The sequence below is a fragment of the Pinus tabuliformis genome, chromosome 6 (genome assembly GCF_031772625.1).
Source record: "Pinus tabuliformis cultivar Carrire ecotype Pingquan chromosome 6, CPIR1, whole genome shotgun sequence".
NCBI lineage: Eukaryota > Viridiplantae > Streptophyta > Pinopsida > Pinales > Pinaceae > Pinus > Pinus tabuliformis.
Genome location: NC_142292.1, coordinates 1,331,744,751 through 1,331,760,048, shown reverse-complemented (window position 1 = coordinate 1,331,760,048; position 15,298 = coordinate 1,331,744,751). Strand labels below are relative to the sequence as shown.

The window sequence follows — 15,298 nt, the reverse complement described above, 5'->3', positions numbered from 1 at the left end:
GAGAGTAGCACAATTCACACCAGATACTGAAGGACAGCCCCCCCTCTCCTTCATCTACCAACAACTACTTGTAGCTTTCAAGCTCTTTTCATAGTACCCTTTTCTGGTGCATTGGATACCTCTTTGGCATTAAATAGTTGAAACCGTAGAGTTCAAAGATCTTCTCGATTAGCTTTGCTTTATAGTGAGTAATATATACAGAGATTATTTCCTTCAACCTTAGATGGTAGGAAAGTTACACAACTGCAGTAGATACTTCAAAGGACAGTACACACACACCCCCCCAAATCCCCCTTCATTTGTCTAGGAGCAAATGCTTCTAACGTTGAGGCACTTTTCATTGTACTCTACTCTAGCACTATATCTCTCTTTGGCATTAGATAATTGAGATACTTGACCTTAGATCATATAGACTAGACTTGGTTTATGCTTTTATAGGAGCAACCTTTACACTCCTGCTTATGTATTGCCACTTGCGTACTGAGAAGTCCTGTTGACTTACTTTGGCCATTTGTTTGGCATTAATAAACTTATCGTATTACCAGAATCTGAATCATTCCCAAAAAAACGAGTACCAAACATGAATATATTTCTATTAGTTTACCTACAACTGGGTAGCAACTGGTTCAAACTTCAAATAGCTTGATCAACACTAGCAAAAGACGTATGTTCACATGCTACAGAAAACCTGATAGTTGGCTAATACGAAAACCTATTAATGGTGTAAAAATGAGGTTAATTTAAAATTGACAACATAATTGACTGTATGATTGAATGTTCTGACATATCATTAAAAAACCAAAAACCTATCAAATGGTTGGAAAGTGCAAAAGGGGTATAAAATTGTGCTAGAACAATCAAATCAATTGATCTATCAACCTAGCAACTCCCTGTGATTTTGCCAGTAAAAATTTTTGGGGCAGAAGTTTTTAAACAAAGTGACAAATTGAACAGAAATATCGGGTGGATTTCTGAAGACCGAAATATCAAGTGGATTTCTGAAGACTGAAATAATTATGAAAAAACAAATATATGTAATACGATTATGATTTTTTATCAAGAGCGCGAGAACACTTAAGTAGGGTTATCGACCAGAATATGAAACAGAAAGCAACAAAATGTACATAAATATGAATTATTCCAAGGGAATCTACAAAGAAAAACAACATTAAAATATATATATATATATAGCCAGTTTCTATGCAGTTTAACTGCAACTAGGTGGCTTCATATTTAAAAATGAACAAGATACCAAAAACATCATATGAAGCCCATTAATAGAGTGGCAAATTAGACAAGTCAAATCGATGATTCATTCATCTTGTATGAAGTCATCAAGAATAGACTAATTCAATCACAAACATTAACAATGTAAATGCAGTAGAAATTAATATGCACAGAAATTGGCATGTGCCTTTGGAACATCAAGTGAAGGAAGAGATAGTAACAGAATTCCATAAATAGGAATTTGTCATGAAAAATGTAATTTGTAAATTCTTCAGCCAAAGAACAGATCTTGTCAGCTCTATACACATCTCTGCTTAGTAGAGAAACATTGGAGAGACTGAAAACAAAAATTTAATTGGGTGCTTTATAGGAATGTATGAAAAGCATATCCCCACTTGTGTATATAGGATAAAGCATATATACTCATCTCTATTTCAGAAATGTATGAATAGTATATCCCCACTTAGGTGTACGATAAATGCATATACACTTGATCACTGTTCCCTGTCAATTTGAACATGATATACTTACTCAACTAGAAGATTTTTATGCTTAATCCAACACACTGAAGTCTGAAAAATATATCAAATGCTGAAGAGACTATAATAGTAGTTACTGAATCAGTAACTCAAACATCCAGAACACATTTATATGTAGTTATCTAAAAAAAGAATTGAAAGAAGAAATAGAGATGTGTAATAACAAAACCATGTGCCTTAATTTCCTTTCCTTTGCCGATTTGTGGACAGAACGCCACTAGATAGAAACTGTGGTCAGTGAAACATACAGCCTCCTGCTGCAGGGACTTGCAATTGTTCCAGAGTTCACTTCTATGCTCAAATCTAAAGGCTCACTCCCTGGCAATAAAGACAACTAACATTTCATCATTATAATATCAACAACAAAAAAATTATCAGTTGAACAGAAATTAATCTAAATGTGTGCCATTACTTGCAGTAACTCCCTTATTTAATTTCCATTACATCCAAGAATTTAAACACTAGAACTAAACACATTACTCTTAGTAGCTCACATCTATACCAAACAGAATATTGACATACAGAAAAAACTTGGAATATTGCAGTTACAGCCATCAGTATGATATACAAAATTCAAACCATCTTACTGGTAGCAAAGGCCATTGTTATTTTAACTGGACAGTAGCACCTACCTAATAAGTCTAATGATGGGTGCATGTTGATGTAATATGGCTTTCCTATCTAGATTCTAGCCTAAAGACATAAAGCTCAAAATAGAAATCAACTATGAAATTTTTCCAGAAATATAAGCAACTAACAACAGTCTATGGGCTGGGTACGTATGTCTGTAGAAAACTACTGAAGAAAATGGAAGCCTCTATAAAGCCACAACCATAAGCCATTTTACGTGTCATTGTGACTTCTATTTCAACACAATTTCGCAGCCCATCAGCTCAAGGTCAACTGATTTTTTTGTCCCACACAAAGTACAAACCGAAAACTACAACCCCAAAGTTCTTCTCTGCCACAGACCAAATTAGATCTAGATTATAGGTCAGAATAACTATGCCAACTACCACATTCATAGCCAAAGACATTAATCACTTCCCAAAAAAAGGTATAGTACACCATGAAATAAAAAAATTACTACCCTAGGTTTCTTTGGTCTGGTTGTCAAAAATAGATCAATCAAGACCCTTAAGCCTCAACCTTACCTCCTAGGAGACAGTGAAACAATGGACACAATTTTTACCAGTACTGTTTGTTAGTAACCCCCGGCCCACCTCTCAGAATTAATGCCTGCCTGGACCCATCACTTGAACGGAATCTTCTTTTATCTATTCTCAAGGAAATCATCACATTCTTATGCATGTTCTCTATTCTATTCTACTTCTATGCTCAATGATACGAATTATATAATATAATCATTTTGAGGACATATCTTGATAACAGAAATAAGCAATAAGAGAACATAAAACCACAACACTCTTTCTTGATGTTTGCTGATAAACGGAATTTGCAATATTGCTTTCCACCCAAACATGACTCGTCCCAGGAAATGTGTTCCTGTGCTAAGGAAATTCTACAAGTATGGGATCATGGGCTAATGGATAATTCCCAAGCCCAAATGAAAGAATTCGTCATAACATCAGCAGTCAGTCCCAAAAACAATTATCTACTACACAGAATTAACTCCCCTGCTAGAACATAAAACCACCTTGTTGGCCGCAAAAAACCATGAACAGGAAACAGTGTCAGTTTCCAACACTCATTAAAACTGCACATATAAGCTACAACAAGACACACGACTGATCCCCAGTTACAATCAAATGATAAGAATGCAACCAGCTTCTCAACTAAAACCAAGACGAAGGTTAATATGGCATCACACTAGGGTACCATTTTAAATAATCACAATGTAATCATACAAGTATTACATTTCTTTCTTTGGCCTAAATGCAAAGGTAACTAGATTCAGGGCCTTGAAAACTCCCCTACTATTCACCCCACATGCAAATCTTCATAAACACGTTGTCCTAGCCTATGTTACCAGAAAAAGGAAATGGGAAACACAACAGAATTAGATACCAGGGCCAAAGCATTTCAGGATTTGAGCAAAAAGGTCCCCCTGAAAAAATTATTCAGTAGCTTGACATCTTGTTCAGCAGGTCTGTTAAATTAAACATACCACATTCAACCTAAAAATGAACAAGCTGAACCATGAAGTTTTTTATCAGTGGGCATAATCTGAAGTAAACTGTTATCTATATAATTGCTTTGTTGCTACAATCGAGTCCAAGGACTTTTCCCAGCTACAAACAAATGGAATAAGAACATTCAGGCATCAAACCTAGTGGCTACAACTAAAACCAATGAAGAGGATTATTCTACTAGCCCATGTTGGCTTCAACCAGACTACAACTGAACATGATGAAAATACAACCAACTTGATGGCTACAACTAAGATTAAGGCTTTTTTGTCAACTACAAATGAACCTAAGTACTTGCAATGATAACCAGGACACAAAGGATAAAAGTAGACTGCCTCAATACTCATTATCCAATAAGGCTGTTCAATCCTGAATCAAGTGCTCTTACTAAAATGCAAGCAAAATAAGGTGAGCCACTCAGTAGCCAAGTTCATAACCAATGTACAATTATAGCTTTAAACCAATACTAAGTAGCAAAATAATAAAGGAAAATCTAAAGCATGGTATCAATCTCACCTGATATCATGGATCCTTGCTACAAGCAAGATCAATTAGGGGGGTTAATTCTTGTAATGTTTATTCAAATAGCCCATGTCAGTTACAAAACATGTATGGCCTCTCTCCAACTACAAACAAGAGAAGATGGCAATACAAAGGCAACTCACTTGACTCCAGTCAAGACCAACGGATTCCTTGCCTACTATAACCAATATCAAGTAATAGGTTGGTTTCCACTACTCATATTCCAACGATGTCAGATAGAATAAGATGCATGACAGCTTTTTCAACATGTGATAAGAGTAAAACCACTTGCAACCTACAGACAATACCAAGGCTTCCCATTTGAAACAACCAAATGAGACAAGATATATGTTCCTCTGTATAAATTTGAGAAACAAGCCAAAATAAAATATCAATCCTCTATTTCAAGTGAGTACACCTTGATAAATATGTTTCCCTATGTCAATAACAGAACATATCCATGCTTGTGATTCTTAATATATAGCTCAACCATAATGGCAAAGATAAAAGAATAAATCTAAATAGCTTGACTAAAATGCTAATCAATAGCCTAGCCATCAACCATAACCACATTCAAAAAACCATTTCAACATTCAAAAAGAATTACAACTTAAAAATAGAAGAACAATAGAATATGCCAGCATGATTAGCCAATTATAGAAGATGCTTAGCATGATATATAACATAGTAATATACCAAGAAGATCCCCAATATATAATATGTCGATGCACAATATAAAATATGTCAAAATGGCATATGAATGCCTGCAAGTAATTGGCAATAAAGTTCAGATGGCAATCAAAGTAAAAAAGACATATTTGTTCCATATGAATTCCTTATGCGAAATAGTTTAAAGTAATACATATCTATGGACAATAATAGAAAAATGGCATGTAGCAAACCTCTCCTAATGGTTACATATGTCAAGATTACCCCTCCAATTATCTGTCTGTAATCCCAGATTCATGGAGTCAGACAAGATAATATGTTCATATCAATCTCTCCTGACATCATGGATCCTTGCTACAAGCAAGATCAATTAGGGGGTTAATTCTTGTAATATTTATTCAAATATCCCATGTCAGTTACAAAACATTGTCTCTCTAACTACAATAAGAGAAGATGGCAATACAAAGGCAACTCACTTGACTCCAGTCAAGGCCAACGGATTCCTTGCCAACTATAACCAATATCAAGTAATACGTTGGTTTCCACTACTCATATACCAATGATGTCAAATAGAATAAGATGCAATGCTGCTTCTGGAGCACGTGATAAAAGTACAACCACTTTGCAACCTATAGATAATACCAAGGCTTCTCTTTTGCAACAACCAAATGAGAGAAAAGATATATGTTCCGTTGTATAAATTTGAGAAACAAGCCAAAATGAAAAATTATTCCTCTTTTCAAATTAGTACACCTTGATAAATATGTTTCCATATGTCAATAACGGAACATATCCACGCTCGTGATTCTTAATATATAGCTCAACCGTACTGGCAAATATAAAAGAATAAATTTAAATGGCTTCACTAAAATGTTGATCAATAGCCTAGCCATCAACCATAACTACCATTGAATAAACCATTTCAACATTCAAAAAGAAATATAACTTAAAAATAGAACGATAGAATATGCCAGCATGATTAGCCAATTATGGAAGATGCTCAGCATAATATATAACACAGTAATATACCAAGAAGATGCCCAATATATAATGTCAATGCACAATATACAATATGTCAAAATGGCATGCGAATGTGTCCAAGTACTTGGCAATAAGGCTCAGATGGCAATCAAAGTAAAGAGATCTATTTGTTCCATACATATAACACATGAATTCCTTATGTGAAATAGTTTTCAGTAATACATGTCTAGGAACAAAAATAGAAAAATGGCATGTAGTGACACTCTCTTAATGGATACATATGTCGAGAGTACCCCCCCCCACTCTCTGTCGCTCTCTACAGCCTACACTAGCCCCGTGCATTAGCTCAATTGGTTGAACAATCCATGCCCTTCCAACCCCCCCGCCACCCCCGCCTCACGCTCTCTACAGCCTACACTAGCCCCGTGGGTTAGCTCAATTGGTTAAACCATTTGCCCCCCTCCTCCCTCCCTCTCTCTATCTACAGCCTACACTAGCCCCATGGGTTAGCTCAATCAGTTTTCTGATAGGATGTCATAGGTCACAAGTTCATATCCAGTCAAGACGATCGGAGTTACCAGCCACTGTTAAGATTTCAGTCTAGGGAACTCATACAAATTCAAAATTTCACTTTGCACAGAAGGTTTCTCAAATCTAATCCCCATGAATTTTCAGCCTTGAGGCTGATCTGAAATATTAATTTACAGCTGCAAACAATGGACATATTTCAATTCTCTTCAACCCAACACTATAGACTGCTCAAGAGAAAAGATACCAAAAATATGGCACACCTAGTTTCATCCAGTGTGGCACACTTTTCCAAGCATAGACCACATCTGAAAACCACTTTATTACAGCATATACAGCAGAAAACTTGTCGACTTATCTTCCAATTATTTGTTAAATCACTTAACATTTTCAACCCTATGTTACAGCAAATCAGCATGAACAATAAGTGCTACAAATTACCCAAATAAGAAGGAAACACAAGCAGAAAATCAAATCTGCAAATGCACAATTTTGGATAGCTGAAAACTTCTCACACTCACCAACATATATAGATAAAGATAAGATAAATGTATCAACATCCAACCGATGACCACAAAAGTAGGTCAATGGGACTGCGATAGAATGTCAAAAAACAGCAGAAGCACTAAAGTGGCTCCTATGTAAGACAAAAACCAGGAAATAAAAGAGCATACTAAACTAAAACCCTAAACGACCAACGCCAAAGAATCAAGAGTTGAGAAGGATGTACAAGACGAGTGGCTCATTTCCCTATGATACCCACTATATGAGGTAAAATCCTGGATCATTGGAGCTCTCTGTCCTAACATCCAAAGCTGAATGGAGAAAACTCGGCATAGATTTATGTTCAAAAGAATAATGGGGTGAGGGGCTAGAGCGAATACTATGCTATTGTTTGCAAGGAAGGGCCCATCATGAGACTGAACTAACTGCTAGAATGAGGTCTGGTCCAAGGGCACCTCATAGATCTCACTAGGATGAGAATAGAACCTTGTATCCTCAGTGATCTGGAATTGTTTGTCTCCATCCGCCGCTTGGTGCCCTAAACCGGGAGCATCGTAACTAATATCACAACTTTACCACAAAGTTGATACAAACTCTAGCTATCCAGATTCCAAACCCTAGCTAGAGAAAACCATGAAAATGTGAGCTACCACCAAAGATCCACAACAAGCTAGTATAAAAGCCTACACGTCCTCCTTGGCTCCCACACTTATCTCCCACCACAACTATCCTATACGTCTTCTCTTTTCCTCCTCAATCAAGCATACCAAGTAGCACTATGGTTTCAACCATTGTTTTACAAAACGGCCGAATCGACTCCGACTCGGCCGAGTCGAACCGAGTCAAAAGCCTGGGGAGTGACTCGGCCAGCTACCCGGTTCGGTTGACCGAGTCACATATGACTCGGCCGAGTCATCCAATGACTCGGCCGAGTCATATGTGACTCGGTCAACCCGGCCGGGTAGCTGGCCGAGTCACTCCCCAGGCCTTTGGAGTCTAAACGCAATCTTTGTCTCATCTCAGCATAGCAAGAATGATAAGGAAGCACATCTCTCTGTCTCGGCATCCAGTCATGATCTCGGTATATTTAAAGAGGTAATACACTCTCAAGTTTCAACATACTCTGTCAGACAACAGAGTATTGCAATACACTCTCATCATATCACAGTTGTTACCACATCATAATAATCTGACTTGATTCTCAACAGTACTGCTTATTAAATGAATCCTTCCAATCTCAGCTTGAATTCAATATTTCTGCAGATAATTATAATATTAAAGAGGTAATACACTCTCGAGTCTCAACATACTCTGGCAGAAAATATTATAATTATTAAATGAATCCTTCCAATCTCAGCTTGAATTCAATATTTCTCGACATAACAGTGATTCCACAATACACTCTTGGTATACTCTGTCTCAGTATGAAATTTGAACATTGAATCAGCCTGGATATGAATGTTGGACTCCAATTTGGCAATGTGACCCCTTCAGAATGCAACGCTGAGCCTGCAATTACAAATTTATTGGCCCTGTACTGTATACATTAAGGAAGAGACCCTGTAGATGCTGGTGGCTGAGGGAGAGTCGAGACAAGGCTGAACAAGGCTGCAGAAAAGAGAAATAAGCCTTTTAGACCTGTGATAATGCCCAATAAGCCAGTGGCCAGGGTAAGGAAAGATAATCAGGCCTGTAAATCAACAGGGATAGTCACAAATGACAAATTCTCAATGTAAACTCACACCAATCCCTCAAAAATTCATCTCTAGGCCTGTAAATAAAATATCAGTATATATGATTAACAACAATAAATCTATTAAAAATTTAAACCCCAGCGTCAAGGGTAAATGTCCCCTTTAAAGCTTGTAATAGGGTTTGATACCCTCGGTGCCTGCAGCTAGGTTTCTTTTGGCAAATGTGGGCCAGATGGATACAAAGTTGTCTTCCATCTATATTATAACGCTGTGTGTTTGGAAACATGAATGAAAATCTTTAAAATTATGTTTTTTTATAAAAAAAATAAATATTTAATGTATTTTTTACAACGACCGAGTCATTGAAATCGAGCCGGCCAAGTCATTACCGAGTCGGAGTCCGAGTCCGAGTCGATCCTCGGCCGAGTCCGAGTCCGAGTTGGAGTTGTAAAACATTGGTTTCAACCCCAACCTTCTCTCACAAGAACCACAAGAACATTCATAGGGTTTATCACAAACCCTAGCTTATTTACCCTTTAAGGTGAAACCCTTAACCTAGAAAAACCTTGAACTTCTCCAAGAATCCTAGAGTTCCAAGACAAATAAAGATAATATGGTGAAGATAATAAGAGAGGAAGTTTGCTCCACTCCTCACATCTCTAACACAAGATGATGAATCACTCGATGTGTGAAAGGGTCCTCTTCTCTCTATTTGCATGACATGTAAGGGACACCAATAATATAAAATGGGTTTAACCTATAAAAACAACCTAACTCTACACAAGTAGGCTAACAAGTGGAGCACTCTTTGACCATGTGACACATGTGAATCTCCAAGGTGAAGATGCCCATCAACGAGGCTCCAAGGTTTAAGCACTCTATAAGATGTGTCCAACGCTACTCTACAAGCCTAGAAAAAGGCAATGCTCCTCCAGATCCACCGGAATTACATGATCACTCCCATAACTTGGGTATCCTCAAATTAAGTAAATGCCTACATGCAAGCAACCAAGAGCCCTTGTATCAGTTAAGGCTCAAAGCCTTCCTCCAGAATACCCAATGCACCTCGTCCAAGGTAAGTGCTCTCCTAAGCAATCAACCAACCTCCACATGCATATTGCACTAAGAATGACAAATAAGCATCCATACAAGATCTAGCTATCATTGAGTAAGTCAACTCCATTATGTCTATCCATAACAAAACATCTCTATACAAGAAAAAAATAGGTGCATAAGATCTATCAAAGTCAAAAAGATAGACAATTGCACAAATCCCATCCATCTTGAAATACCAACTTGCAATCATGGGTATCTTCTACATGCACCTCAAACTATGGCAACTGAAGCAACAACCTCAACATGATCAACACCCTCATTCCAAGAGAATCTTTTAGTAAATAAAGCAAGAGACATCAAGGTCAACTCCCTCTATCCCTATAATGTATGACACTCCCATTTGTTATAAGCTTGGAATCAATCATTGATCCCAAATAAGTTTTGAGCCTACATCGATGGCATCTCACCATGCATACTCTACATTTGCCTCTCATCCAACTACTCATCAGAATGTACAAGGCCCACAAGATCAACAAGCAACTGGTAAAGGACACCACCTTGCACACCTCTAGCCAAAACCCTTGTACCAACTAGACTAGAATCATTGATAGTGCATTGTTGTCCCTCCAATACAACTCTACACTACTAATCAATGAAACAAGACATTGAGAGAACCTTTGACCATCCTAGCATTAAGGAGCTTGTCCTTAAGGGCCATTTTTTATTCTCGTTCTTTGCCTCATACAAATTTTTAAGTGCATCCCACATTTCCTTGGTTGTTTGTTCCTCGACGAAATGTGGAATGAGGTGGTCTTTCATACCATCCAAGATAATCCTTTGTGCCCTCGCTTCCTTCACCTCATGAACATCTAGAGAAATAAGATCTGATGTGGGTATAGGGACAATTCTCAAGAAGTTCCACAGCTTGTTCTCCTTGAGAACAGCTGCCATTCTCGCTTTCCACTGCAAGTAGTTAGAGACTCCTTCCAACCTGTCCTCAAATCTGATACCGGAAGCCACCTTCCCCAACTAACAATCACTTTTCCTTCACAATCCCCTTTTGCAATCCTTATAATAAACCTATCCACTATACTTCAGCGACCTTGCTCTAGTACCATGTTGAAATTTCACCTACAATGTGATTATCTCATGTAGGAATTTCGTCAAACACTTAGCCAACACTCCCGACTCCAATAAAAACTTTAGCAATAATGTCTTTTAACCCAAACACATGCAATCTGATTTTTATGAGCAGAAACACTGAAAACTCAATCTGAACTTTAAATGTTGAAGATAACAGTAAAAAAAACCCACAAAAATTGACATATGAGGCTTTTAGGAAAAGCCCATGGGAAAGCCCTGAAGGAAAAACGAATAAAGAAGAGGAAATTTTATTAAAATCTCACAGAGAAATTGCTGAGTTTACAACAATTAATTTCCAGCAAAAATGAGTTGTTCTTATCTTAAAAATTGCGCCCAATATTCTATCGAAAACCATGCCCCTGTCTAGACTTCCCTGCCCTTGTTGTACGAACAGTACAGACTGTGCGAACAGCACTCAATGCACCAAAAAACAGCCTAGAAAACAGTGCCCTTGCTGTCTTATTTTTTTGCCAATTTTTCCCATACTTAATAGCAGTATTTCTCCTTGAAATTCAAACCCTCTTAGCTGAAATTTCGTGCCCAAATTTATTGTTGTATAGCCTACATTAATAACTGAAAATCTCCTAGAAAAGAGTGCCCTTCCCTGGTGCAAGCTGCCTTGAGAAATGTGCCCTTCTCTTGTTGCTAGCTACCTTCGAATTTGTGCCCTTCCTTGCTGCTCTTTTATTCTTCAGCCCTATTTTCCTCTTCTCTTGAAAAGTGTGCCTCTTCACTTCTCCCATTTCCTTTTATAAACTCATTAATTACTAAAACCATTAAATCTTGCCACCTCAAGATCAACAATTGTGACTTAATCTCTCATTAAGTCACTTTTAGAAGATAAAAAACACTCACAAACTTTATAAAATCACTTTAATAAAAAACCACTTTCTAAAGTCACATAAGTCACTTTCAGTAATTAAATATAAAAAAGCCACTTCAGAGATAAAGTGTCTAGGAAGTGACACTTGATCAGTCACTTCTGCAGGATAGGCACTGCCACTACAGAAGTACCACTGAGCTACAATTTCTAACACTCCCTCTTAGCGAGGGAGATACTTTTGGCACCTCTACCACATCCAAGATCTTACTTCAAGTCCATCGCATTGTTTATTGTAGCAACCCACTCTGACTCAGCAACCTGTCCTACTACATGACACTTACCTGAAAACCTGTGCCAGTAACCCATGCTCCTAGGAGACTCCTCTCTCCCACCTTGAGCATCCTCCTCCATCATCTCAAACTATGAAAATCTCATGACTAAGCTAGAAGAATCCTCTACTCCAGCTTCCTTTGGCACTACCACTAAACATGAGATCCATCCAGATTCACCATCCACAAGATGACCTACCAACTTGTACATCCTGCCCATACGGATACCAATAATTCGTGTTGCATCCACCCTCTCTCCCATTAGATAAATCACCACCCGTCCATTACAAAATAGAACAACATAACCCTCATCCTCCACAACTGCCACGAAGAGAATATTTGCTCACAACTCTGCTACCCAGAGCACATGGTTACCCTTCAGATATCCTCCTAACTCCAATTGGAATCTCACATATCCATTGCCCCTCACTGCATGTCTGGTATGCACCCCACTGTCAACACACATGTCTGAGTCGATCCTTGTCATACTCAAGAACATAGATCTAGTCACTGTCATGTGACGCGATGCCCCACTATCCACAAACCAAACTCCACTATTCTCACACTTAACAACACTACTCGAAAGATAAGATACCAAGGAGAACTCCAACTCGAACTTCTCTGCAAACTCAACAACCTTAGATGAACCAACTACTTGTTCCTCTTTCTCCTTTTTACCTTTCTTCTTGTTTGGACATGCAAATCACTTGACTTTGCTCACGTCCTTCCCAGAAGTTGATCCCCCACTTCCCTTTACATTTCCCTTGCCTTTACCCTTTGCTACAAGGGCCACATTCTCTTCACCGCCACCATTTGTCTTCACCCGATCTCTACTCATAGAACACTCACGGATCTCTTCTTGAGTAAAGTCATCACACAACCTACTCCAATCTAGAAGATGCTCTCTACACACCACACACTGCATGAAAACATCCCACTCCTTGGTGTAAGCCCTTCAAAGCTATACCAGTGTTGCGGGGGAGCACCCCCCCCCCCCAATCCCGCTCCCAATCCGCGCAGGAGCAGGTCGGGAGCACGCTCCCAAAAAATAAAAAGACATATATAAATAAATAAATAAACAAAAAAAAAAAAAATGCTCCCTAACTATTGTCGAAGGGGGTCATAGTGGATTTGATGAAAACCCTGGTGAGGAGGAGGTGGAGGAGAGTGAACATGAGTCAGATCAAAAAACTAAACAAGACCAAACCCCATTGTGGAAATTTGTTAATAGGCCTGAAGCAAGGAAAGGGTTGGAACCACTAAATTTCATTGCCCCCATTGCAACAATAATTACACAGGTTCATACACCCGTGCTAGAAAGCACCTCTGGGGGAAAAGGCCATGGGATGGAGATAAACAAATAGGAATCAAAACTTGTACAGGTGTGTCAGCAACAAATAGAGCCAAATACATAAGGGAAGATGAGGAGGCCCAATACAAATCTAAAAGATCAAAGGGTTTCTTTGAACCAAGCTCACAATCACATGCACAAAGAACTCCTTCAGCATCCTCCCAAGCCAATGGATATTGAGGCACAGGGTCACCAGGTTTAAGGCGTAGAAGCATATCAGAATTCCTTAATGAAGGATGTAGGAATGATGTAAATTCAAAAGTTTATAGGTTTCTCTATGCATGTGGGATACCATTCAATGTTCTTCACTCACCTTATTGGCACGAAATGGTTTCTGCCATAAATGATGCCCCTAAAGGATACAAGAGCCCTGGGTATGACAAGCAAGAACCATTGGACTTGATCATGAAAAAGCAAAAATATCACATTTTTTGAATAGAATGACAAGTTCTTAAACTGGCCATGGGGTGTCCATTGTATCTGATGGATGGACAAATGTAAAAGGAAAGCCATTGATAAATGTTCTTGTTGTGTCTGTTAGTGGTGCCATCTTTCTTTCAGCATATGATTACTCAGACAAGTTCAAGATCGGCATCAACATTGCAGAACCACTACTTGAAACAATTGAGCATATTGGGCCATACAATGTCATCCAAGTCATCACTGATAATGCTCCTAATTGTAAGGCAGCGAGAACAATTATTGAGGATAAATACCCCAACATATTTTGGTTTGGGTGTTTGGTTCACACAATGAACCTTTTGATGCATGATATTGTTAAGAACAAAAACGAACAATACAAATGGATTGGTGATTTGTACAAGAGAGGCAAACAAACGATAAAATTTATTACAAATCATAGCAATACCCATGGCCTTTTTCGCAATCACTCAAGATTGGAGTTGTTGAAGATTGCGAGGACTAGATTTGGTAGCTACTACTTCACCTTCAGGCGCCTTTTGAAGGTAAGAGAGTCATTGACTACCATGGTATCAAGTCCACACTGGCAAGTATTAAAGGAAAGGGCTACAAATGCAGCTGACGGGCAAGGTTCTGAACAGGTGGAGGAGGCCGCTCTTGATGGTATGTTTTGGGCACGTGTGAGGCAAGTATTGGATTTTACCAAGACTGTTTATCACATGATTTGGTTTGCAGATACAGATAAACCAATGATTGGCGAGGTGTATGAGCAGATGGATACAATGTTGGGGCAAATAAAAGATATTGTTCCTAACAATGGTCCCAACTTGTATAAACTAATTCACGATTGTGTGTGTATACAGTGGGATAAACTTAATGTTCCACTACATTGCTTAGCGTATATCCTTACGCCAAAATACTACTATGCATCTTGGTTGGGCCAACCTACACCGGGGGGGGTTAGGATCAAACCCCATATAGATGAGGAGGTATCTACAAGATATTTGCACGCATTAAAAAAGTTGATACCTGAAAGGGAGGAATGTGCTAGTGTGCGTCTTGAATTAGGCAAATACTTCAGTTGCACTAGTTTGTTTGGTACCTTTCATGCAATGGAAGATAGAAACAGATTTGATGCTCTCACATGGTGGGAATCATATGGCGGCCAGGGACTTTTCCCAAAATTGGCAAAAAAAGTTCTCTCACAGGTTGTAAATACTTATTCTTCAGAGAGGTGTTGGAGCACCTACAGCTTCATACATAATGTGAAAAGAAACAAACTCAATGAAAACCGGGCAGAAAGCTTGGTTTATGTGCACTACAACTTGAAGTTGTTGAGTCATTACTGTGATCGAGCTTATG

The 15,298-nt window shown here is 38.4% G+C and overlaps 1 protein-coding gene across 2 annotated transcripts in view; it reads right to left on the bottom strand.

Annotated features, from left to right (window-relative positions):
- Nucleotides 1-1,631: 1,631 nt before the first annotated feature.
- The window catches only part of LOC149263512 (phosphotyrosyl phosphatase activator (PTPA) family protein), a 36,813-nt gene continuing 23,146 nt past the window's right edge, over nt 1,632-15,298 (bottom strand). The window contains exon 2 of one of the 2 annotated variants that reach the window (XM_089426411.1): nt 1,632-2,100. In XM_089426411.1, coding sequence (XP_089282537.1) covers nt 2,070-2,100 — 31 coding nt within the window. In that variant the 3' untranslated portion in view covers nt 1,632-2,069. The remainder of the gene's footprint in view (nt 2,101-15,298) is intronic. The other variant, XM_089426417.1, reaches the window with a different exon arrangement.